At 43.9% G+C, this 10,607-nt stretch overlaps 1 protein-coding gene across 1 annotated transcript; it reads right to left on the bottom strand.

Moving 5' to 3' along the window:
• Positions 1-5,597: 5,597 nt before the first annotated feature.
• On the bottom strand, positions 5,598-10,406 carry LOC135201340 (uncharacterized). Its single transcript, XM_064230186.1, has 2 exons — positions 9,914-10,406; positions 5,598-5,794 (listed from the first exon to the last, which is right to left on the bottom strand). The coding sequence occupies exons 1-2, from the start codon at positions 10,386-10,388 to the stop codon at positions 5,613-5,615; spliced, it is 657 nt and encodes a 218-aa protein (XP_064086256.1). The 5' UTR covers positions 10,389-10,406; the 3' UTR covers positions 5,598-5,612.
• Positions 10,407-10,607: the final 201 nt, after the last annotated feature.

The raw sequence follows: 10,607 nt of genomic DNA, 5'->3' as shown, positions 1-10,607 counted from the left end.
TTCCTCTCGGCCCCAATGTGGAAGTCGCCTTGGCCGCAGAGGAAGAGCAAGCCGAGCTCCGAGGCTTGGCCGCAGTGGCTCAAAGTTGTCCAGACACCTTCGAGACTGCCTGGTGTACTAGGCGGTCACTGTCCTCTGCGCCGCTGTTCCACCGCAACGTCCACCATCTCTCTAGGGAAGAGAGAGGAGGAACCCAACAACAGTCCGTTCCTAAGACCCAGCGCTGCCTCACGCCCTGCCGTCCTGGTCACTCGATTGAGGACTGCGTCCCGACGTCTCAGGACCAGGTTGGCCCACAGGTTGGCCATCTGGTGGGCAAGGTAGGAAATAGCCCTACCTCCAGACTGACACAGTCTTTGAAAGCCGGGTCCCCTTCGGGAGTGATGTGTCACCCGAGGGAACCAAGCCGCGACTTTGGACACTGTGAGGGACCACAGGCCCAGCCAGGAGACTGCCTGGAATGCTGCCAAGGCAGTCGCTTCCAAGGCCTATGCCTCCTGCTGTGAGAACCAGAGATTCTCGGCCAGCAGGTGGTTGAGAGGCACACCCAGAGTTAGTCTGGCTATCTACGGGTTAACCTGCTTGGGCGGCACCGGGTCCTCTGATGGCACGTAGAAGCGCTGCTGTCGTGGTAGAGGAGGGGGGAGCGGCTTGGTCGACCTGCCGGACCTAAGTGATCCCTCCTATCCAGAGACGAGAGTTCACCTGGCCCAGCACACCGTCAGCCAGGGAGGACCGGAGCAGAACCACCGCCATCCTGTGTTCCCTTCTTAGGCCCCCAGAACAACTCCAGCCTCGATGGAGGCTCAGAGGGAGGGAGCACTGATCCTTCCCTGAGGTCGTCGTGGTGACAAATCAGTGCAATGACCTCTGGATCTCGGGGTGATCACATCCTGAGGGGATGGACCTTCAAGTCCAACTAAGGAGAACACCTCTCAAGATTCTCCTCCTTCCCACAGGAACCATGACAGACCCCTCGTGGTTTCCTCCAACCACTTGGGCGTACAATCTGCTCGGTCCCAAGACCATGCCAGGCTTGTAGGGCCCTTGTGGCGGGACCGTGTGAAGCACACTCCTCACGGTTGCTCCTAATCGCCTCGCTCCTCCCTGCCTACCAGCTGAGTCGGTGGGCTGGGAGGGCTGCAGGTCATCACCAACCCGAGGTGACGATCAAGCTGCAGGCCTAGTCCCGCGGTCTCCCTGGGGAGAGCCACCGGAACGAGGACGGTAGCGACGGTCCAAAGCATCAGGAGAGCTGCTACCTGTCACACAATCCGTACGGTCCTGGTGGGAGCGATGGTCAGGAGACCGGCAGAGTCCACTGGCGCGGTGGGAGTGTGCACCACCGTCACTCACCCAGCGGCAACGGTCACGGTACACCTGGCCCAGCCGAGACTGGGGCTGGTGACCGGGGGGACCTCTTCCTAGCCTCAGCCCGAGGACAGTCCGGTGGGACAGTCGTGTCAACCCTGGCTACCAGCGGGTCGCTGCAAGAGCGATCGCCGATCTGGCGGGAGTCACCTGGGCGACTGCCACCAGCCTTCCGCTCCGTGCCTGGGTTCTGCCGGTGAGCAGGCTCAGCAGTCTGGACCCTGGCTGCACGGTCACCCGTGGGTGATCGTACAGTCAGTACCTCTCGCGAGCGAGCGGCCGAGACGGTTCCCGGTGTAGAGGCAGAGCCTCCAGTCCCCGTCTTCTTCTTCCTTGCTGGAGAAGAGACGGGTCCCGTTCCCGAGGGAACAGGAGGACCAGCGGAAGCCCCAACTGCCCCACCGGAGCAGGGCAGACCCTTAGAAGTCTCTGAGTGAGATTTCGGGAGGGGGGGGGGGGGACCTTCTTCTTCCTTGGCTGTGGGGCCTTGTAAATCGAAGGGGAAGAGGCGGCTGCAGACGATGACGAAGAAGAGGACAACGAAGAAGATGATGACACCTTCCTCTTCTTCCTGGACTTCTTCGTCAGCTTCCTCAGGACCACCGTCAGGTCCTCCATCCAGGATGGAGCTGGGGCAGTTGCCGGAGCAACAGGGCCCAGCTGCACCTGTCCAGAAGGACCTGCAGTGGGAGCAGCAACACCATGAGCAGGAATGGGGACGGCAGGATCTGGAGCGGGAGCGGCAATGACAGGAACTGGAACCGGCTGGGGCGAGGACTGCAAAGCCAGGCGGTGGGGCTGGCTCCTCTCGTGGCACAAACGACAGCGGGGCCTGGACAGCGGCTGATGGGGTCACCGTCGTTACATGCTGCATGATACAGCAGCCCCTGAATGCTTGGAGTGCCCGAAAGGCTCAGCGTGTGCCAGACCTGCTCGAGATCTCCACCTGAGGAGGCAAAGGTCGGGTTAGTGGAGGGGTTCCCGCTCGCTCGGGGGTGGAGTTCCCACCCCAAGTGGACAGAAGACCCTAAATACAACTGAAGATCGGGGTGCCGCGCTCCCTCCTCTACACTCGACAAGTCAAGTGAAGAGGCGGAACGTGACATGTCCCCCGAAGGGGAAGGAGCCATACGAGGGAGCTGGCTAAAAGGGAGGAAAGAAGTGTCCGTAACCAAAGGTGTCGCTGGAGAGCCTTCTGACGACGCCTTGGCCGGTTTACGTGCCTTCCTCCCCCCCTCGTAGCGCCCCCACTGCTCCTCCAACCACAAAGCACAAACATCCCATGTGTCGGTCCGAGACCATTCTTGCCCTCCACACCAGGTACATACATCATGAGGGTCCACCAATTCGATGGACCTTAAAGACCCACACTTACGGCCCTCCACACCAGGGCACAGTCTCCGGTTAGCTGGGGGGCAGGTGGGGGGACTCTCTCTCTCTCTCTCTCTTTCCGTCTCGTGGGTTTCCATCACAACACCAGAAATCCACAAAAACAGACAAAAAGTAATAATTAGTACTCACAGTTACACTCCAAGTACTACCAAAAGATACCATGCACACAAAAGACTTCGTAACGAAGGTGAAAGCAAACGACAATGACGGGCAGAGCGGCGAACAACACGTCTGTCTCCATCGGCAGCCGAAAGCAGAGAATGTTTAACCTCCGGTCGGGGGGGGGACTCCTGACCATCGGACAAGCAGTTTAATTAACTACTGACCAACTTGTTTGAAAGCTTACGACCGGTCCAGCTGCGCTGCAAGTATTATTCCATATGTAAAGGACCGAGGGTTTGTATTACTTGTCGGAGCGAATGCTTATAAAAATCTGTTTTTTTAATTTTTAACACAAAGGGTGCATTTAATCATGAAATTGATATGAAAATTCAGTAATTTGTGGATATTTCCAATCGGAAAATATTTCGAATATGTGAATGATGGGCATATAAGGTCCATAGAGAAATCCATGAATAACAGGGGTCAACTGTATTTTATTATTGTTGTTGTTGTTATGTATACTATTATTACATATTATTATTGTTACTGTTGTTGCCATTACAGAGAAAAAAATAAAAGAAACCTAAATATCCTTAATGGCGTTCTGTAGAAAATAAGTAGTGATTGACGTTAAAGGAAACACTTGAATGACTAATTACATTTGGCACTGCTTTTTCTATCTGACCACACCCTAGCAATCTTCAAGTGTTTGAAAGACTACAGTTAATACGTGCAACATAATGTGAAATTATGAATCAGTATTACTTGTATGGACAAGCAGTTCTGTCAACAACGGACTGAATTGCTCCTTACTAAACAATAAGTGATGCAGATGTGTGCAAAAAAGGAGAATGCTGATGCATTTAGCTAGATCTACCCTCTCACAGGTCATAAATCCACTAAATTAACTCTTTGTGAGTGGGTGTCGTCAACTGATAGCTATTAATAGCTTTAGAGTTATGGCCAGGTGTATTGTCCCCTAACGGTCAACATTTCGGGCCATACAGTTTGAACTAATTTTGTGGGAAAAGTATTCAGATCAATACCATGGGCCATAAATGACTCATAGCTAATAACTTGTAGGTACAGGAGAGAGAGATCAGTTTGCCTAATGAAGTCAAAATGGAATTTTTGTCCACCATTCCCATCCAAGGACGTCTCATAAAATATTCTATACGTAATTTTTTTTATACCATGAGCATATGCATATCTTCCTCTTCCAATAATTTTTTTCTAATTAGCCAACCTCAAATTCAGCCCGGTCTAGGGGTGTGCTTAATATAAATATATTTTAGCCAATCCTGTAAGGGTTAACAAATATTAAACATCTGACCATGAATTTTCTTACTTCTCACAAGGTTGAGCAAAAGGATTATTCTTAATGGCTATTTTAGAATTTATTTATCATATTAAAACTAATTATTATTATCATCATTAGTTTAACCAGACCACTTCAGTTAAAATTCTCAACTATCATAAAGGTTGGTTCCATGAGTGTCTTCTTAATTACTAGATTAGAAATAACTTGATATATTGAAAACTTCTTACAAATTTAATACTGTAATTTACATCTGTCAGATTTATTATCTAAAAATGTTTGCCATTTATCAGAGGATGGTTTAGAGATGGTGCTGTAACAAATCATCGACATGTTCAAGTCTATTTGATCTAGTCATAATGACTGCAGTTTGGCTGCTTTATCTGCAGCTCCACTTACTGTAATGCTTATATGTGATAAGACCCCAAATACTTCAACATTTATTCCGGTTTCACATAATTTATGAAATCAAGATTTAGTTTGGCAAAGGGATCTTTGGAAAAAATAATTTTGCTTATGATGTTTAGGGGAATAAGAATAGAATAATTAAAATTATTGTATAGCATACACAGGTATTTCACATACTATCCAAAATGAGGAAATATGTACTAAACGTACTAGTGCAAGAGACAGTGCTATTGGCTCAAAAATTGCAAATGGTGGGGAATAACTGTTTAACAAAATATTTCTATGACTGGAAATATCTTTAGTTGAAGTCACTGCTTGAATTTTTAATGCACACACATGGCTAGCACTAAGTCAATATGGAGAGTGAGTAAGGTTTTGCCATTTTCGGTATAGGTATAGTATAATTTATTTGGGGAAGATCTGAATAACCTGTAACAGGTTCCAAATCTTTCATTAACGAGGCCTCCATAGCCTAAAACAGAGAAAAGTTTCTTTGTATATTATCATCCAGCTTGATCTGTCAGCTCCCCAAGTTACGTATGGTAATTCTCTTATTATGTGTAACAGATGTTTGCTTTTGGGTTTTATATATACAATGTATCTAGTCCAAGTTTGTAACAATGATTCAAGCTAAGAACTTTAGCTGTGCGAATGCTATCAACATGTTTTCCATTTTTTTTTTTGTCATAATTCTTTTCCTATTTATTTTTTTCTGAAAACATATATCAGGCCCTAGAGACCTTTATAGTTCAGGTTGTGCAAGTCATTATTTTGTCCAAGTGATTCTTAAGGCAATAGCAGAGCATAAAACAGCTAGTAATGAATATAGTTTCTTATTCAAAACAGTAACTATGACCTTGTAAAATAAGGTTTGACTCTGTACAATACGATTTAGTAAATATATAAATCCCCTAAGTTTCAAGAGGCATAGCCTTCTATATCATTAAATTCAAGACTACTATGTTCATCACATAAATATACCATTCTAGCAACCTCAACAGCAATCTTCTTATATTATTAACTAACCCATATTGATGTTGGATATCTCGGCAACCTTTGCATTTGTTCTTGCTTCGTTTATCAGTGTGTTTCCACAAGAGATATCCAGATCAGTGACCCCTGAATCACTGGCTTCACTCATTCTACTAAAACACTTTTGAGCCTTTCTGCCTCTATTTGAAGGTACTTGTTTCTCTTGTAAGCCTGAGAAAAGAACAAATTTCATGTTTGAGAAACAATGTCTAACATATGTACTGTATATAAATATATCAAGACTGATAGGTAAAACTGTAGCCAATATTGTAATTAAAGCAAGTCATATCACTGGAGACATCTACATTTTCCCACTCTTCTGACATATGTATAGTGAAAAGCAACTAGCTATAGAACAAAGTAATTGAAAAAAGTAGAATAAAAGTAACAGCTACAGGGAAAAAATCAGTTATTAAATACACAAAGATAATATATATCTATTGGTAAATATGTTATTTCCTTGCAATATTCCAAGGATATATGACTACACTTAAACCAGAAAAGCCTACATTATTAGTACTATACTAAGTGCATACTTTTTACACAAAAGTACCTACAAAAACTAAATATTAATTATCACCATATTCCTATTTTTTTTATCTGTCAAAACTTGACCAAAATATATACTGCACCAAGTCATTCAATTGCAAGTTAATGAAATGATCAGAAAATAAGTATAAAATTTTTTAAAACATGCAAGAAGGATTGTAATTAATTAAATCTATGTCATACACAGGTCTATTACATATCTGTGCAATTGTAATTCTGTGTCTACATAAATTACCAGGACTAATAATTTATACTCTATTGGAAAATATGAGGTAGATCAAAAGCAATTATGAATGTCTTTTCATCTCTAGAGATCTAGATGGCTATCATTCACTCTCTTCCATGTGCCAAAGCTCAAAAGCCATCACAGTACAGTACAGCAATACTATTATGAAGCCAGATACCAATATGCTACAGTAATCAAGAGTACATAGTAATAGTGATGTCTGTAAGAGATCAGAACATTAATTTCTATGCAAAAAGTGGTCTTCATAAGAAAGTTATTCAGAGCACTGATGTCCAGGACAGGCCTCCAGCCTGCCAATGACTTGGGGACTACAAACAGTCACTTGTAAAACCCCTCTGTCAAAGATCTAATAGTACCTTTTCTATCGCCCTCTTGCAAATCAACATCTCTACTTCTTAAGAGAGGGCCAAAAACTTCTTGGAGCCTACCAAGTACATATGCCACTAAGATGATCGGCAACTTGGACAAAGGATGCCTTTCTGAGAGAGGGATGATATATTCCTCCTTTAGTACTTGGACAACTCAAGCTTCTGTGCCCCTTTGACTCTACTCCTTCCAAAAGAGGTGAAGTCTCGCTGCAACAGGGGCGTGAAGGACTGTCGCATCACTTGCTGGACTTGATTGATGACTTCTTTGCTGATCTGGATGGGGGTTGCAGGGTAGACACGGGGTCTCTGCTGAGGGTCTGAACCTTGACCCTCGAAAAGGATGCTGCTGTAATGGAGAGACACCCTAGCACTAGCAGCAGAAGACGAAGATCCCTTAGGTTGTTTGGTCGACTGGGCCAGTACGTCATTTGTTGACTTCTTTTGCAAAGCCAAAAAAATGTCCTTCAGTCTCTTGAGGGGACATGTTGCTTGTCGAAGGGAGCAAACAAGAGCACAGATTTCTAAGTGATAGTAATTTGCTTTGTGGTGAATGAGCACCACAACTTCCACTTTTTAAGAGTTCCTACTGTGAATAAGAAAGTTACTTCAGCAAAACTGTGCCTGACTGCCTTTTCTGCGCAAGACAGTATCCCCAACCAGTCTAAGGCAGTCTTCAATCTTCCTTGCCAACACATGTTCCTAATCAAGTGGTCCGCTTCTGGCGAGGAAAGCATCACTTTTGCAGCAGCAAAAGCCGACCAATGAGAAGTGTCTACCAAGCCGGAGAAGTCCCCCTGGGAGGAGGCAGAAACTCCTAAGGAAGGAGCCCTTCCCCAGTGGCATAAAAACGGTGCCTCTTCTTGATCAGTTTGGACAGTGGGAATGCAGATGCCTTCCCTATCTCTCTCTTGGAGGCTAACCAAACATCCACTTTCATGAATACCTTCTTGGCTAAAGAACAGAGCTAACTTAGGCAAGCCTTCACTGTCGCTAGACTTCTCCCTCATGAGAAATGTGAATGCTGGAGAAGTCAGAGGAGCAGGTTCATAAAACTCCGAAAAATTAGCCAGGAAGTAGCGGAGAAGCGAAGAGTAGGCAGAAGAAGGAGCACTTCTTCTCACGAAACTGGAGAAAAACTGTCTGCGTTCTTAGCAGAAGTCTTCTTCTGAAGAACCCCCATCAGTTCTTCCAACTGACGACAATGAGGGGCAAAAGCTGGGTCTTCTACAGTAGAGTGAGACTGATAGAAAGCAACTTAGAGTGCGCTAGTATTACTGCTGTGTGTTAAGGAAACAAATGGCGAACCTTGTGCTGAAGTGAAGCACGCCTTGGCACAACACAAAAATGGGCACTTGAAAGATCCAACTGACTCTGAACTGTCCATGGGTGAATGACAATTACGAGCTATTGGCGCATCCGTAGGTGGAACCATATATGTAACTGCAAGATGGTTTTGGGCTAAGCACCACCTCTTGAAGTTTCTTGACAGGAGGGGGCGAAATGTCTTAAGAGGTCATGATACCACCCTACGTGCTACATCGACAACACCTATCTGGTGATGACACATCTGTATCTGAGGACACTCGCACAGCACTGTCTGATACGCCTTTTCTATGGCGCTCTGTCAACACCTGGGAGTGTACAACAGGTTCGATGGAGGGAGCAACTGCCCGTGGGCAAACCCCACCCCTTCCTTGGACCTCCAGTATGTTTCTTTCTCCCCAGTGTGGGGGAGTGGGGATAGGGACTTCGTCTAGGAGAACTGGCGGGACAAAACAGCAAAACCCTCAGACATGCAACCCTAACATTTCTCACTGCACTTTCACTTGACACTTTATTATCAAAAGCTCTAATGGAAGCGCCTAATTCCATTACAGAATTATCTAAATGCTCAAACTTTCTATCAAATTGTGACTTGAGACTGGCAATGTTATTAGGATTGCAGGCAAGAGAACCTGGTAAAGGAGTCAGTGACAATAATAAAGGAGGGCTGAGAATAGGTGATACAGGAGCAGGAGGGCTGGAAGGAAAAGTGTTATTTTCTACCTCATCAGCTAAAGGAATAGCTTCAAGACTAGCTCTACATTCAGCTCTAAGAGCCATCTTCCTTTTCCTATCTTTATCTAATTTGTCTGAATGAAACCTACCTTTCCGCTGATTATCATACCACCCTTTACACTCTGGGCATGTTAATTCCTTAGAGAACTCTTGCCCTCTTCATTTGATACACTTGGTATGGGTATCATAAACCAACTTAAACAGTAACTTGGTCCTACATCCTTCGGAACAGTACAGAATTCCAGAGGAACTGGAATCTGGCATAATGATGGCAATCACAATTACTAAACCCAGCTAATAGGCTAACCGCAAATTGCTAAAAGCAAAAAACACCACTAAAGATGAAATACTTCAACGAATTTCATGGAAAATATCCAGAAGATGAAGTAAGGACTGCACACAACTGTCAATGTTAATCAGGAGCCAGCAGAAAAATAAAAGAAATTGGGAGGTTCTGCTAAATTGTATCTGACTATCCCGAAAGTGGGTGGGTCCCGTTCACCTACACTACGCATTTTTAATTAAAGTGCGCTCTCCAGGAATGTAACCCCTGCGTTAAATGAGAGGTGACGGTATGTACATGTACTGACATCTATGAAAAATGATACTCTGTGGAGACCAGATTCTTCTGTATATAAATGAGGGCATATTAACATTCTGTATCAAGTCAATCTAATGAAAACTTTCAACAGCTGATGCATTGCCTTAGCTAGCAACATATAGAACTTCAAATTTCAACTGCATTCAGAAGTACACCTACAATGAGGAAAGAACTTATCAACACTTCAAAAAATAATTTCGCCAACAGATTTGCAGAGTGAACTCTCGGGAGCATAATTCACTTAGTCAGATACTAAAACAATGCAAATATCGATTTTACAGTGCAAAATTTGGGTCATTCCAGTCATTTACAATCATAAATTTTACAAAGCTATTATGACTAACAAAATTCCAGAAAATCATATACATATGAATACTGAAAATTCATACATATAGCTTTAAGCAAAAATTTTCTCAAACTTTAATATACCAAAAATGAACCAAACAATTTAATGGGTTAGGACTTACCAAACTTTCCTGGATGAACCTTTGGGGACTCAAGGACATCATTCTTATTTTCTTCTCTTGATGTGCCATTTCTGACTGTTTTATTTCTTGTATTACTCTTGTTCTTTTCAGCTTGCACTGAATTCGTATGCGTCCTTGTGAAAGAACGAGAACTTGCAATATGTGCATTTGTTGAAGTCTTAACTTGTTTGGTGTTATTTCTTGGCTTAGAGGGTGTCAATTTATGATCTATTCTTGTATTAGCAGGTTTTGTCTTGGCAATATCACCTAGGACAACACTTAATTCTCTCTGAACTTTCTGCGGAGCATTACTAAAGTCCTTAGTTTTTTTCCCATGAGTAGAATTTCTTCCTCTTTTTGAAAGGCCTCCCAAAAATGATATATTGTAGGAAACTTCATGGGACACTGAATAATCAGGCCTTTCAAAGTTCCAAAATTCAACTGGTGGACACCTCGGACGACCAGACTTCCTCATGGTTCCTTCTTGGCTTACTGAAAAATAAGAGAAAAAAGATTTTTACAATTTGATATATAATCTAAAACAGCTGTCTTATTTTCCAAAAAGTCACCAAAAACACTGTAGTTCAAGAAAAAGCTGGTTAGTAAACCAAAAATTAATGGCACAGTGTAAGAAACTTTGATAAAGTAATTGGCTCAAATAGAAACAACAACGATCACACAATTAGTACTTTGT

This window comes from Macrobrachium nipponense, chromosome 28 (genome assembly GCF_015104395.2).
Source record: "Macrobrachium nipponense isolate FS-2020 chromosome 28, ASM1510439v2, whole genome shotgun sequence".
NCBI classification, from domain to species: Eukaryota; Metazoa; Arthropoda; class Malacostraca; order Decapoda; family Palaemonidae; genus Macrobrachium; species Macrobrachium nipponense.
This window is presented reverse-complemented; position numbering and strand designations above follow the sequence as displayed.

Excerpts from the sequence above, each read along its gene's own strand:
- LOC135201340 (XM_064230186.1), bottom strand. The coding sequence starts at position 10,388 with ATGAGGAAGTCTGGTCGTCCGAGGTGTCCACCAGTTGAATTTTGGAAC. Across the intron at positions 5,795-9,913 it reads GGTTCATCCAGGAAAGTTTG|GCTTACAAGAGAAACAAGTA; the intron begins GTAAGTCCTAAC and ends TTCTTTTCTCAG.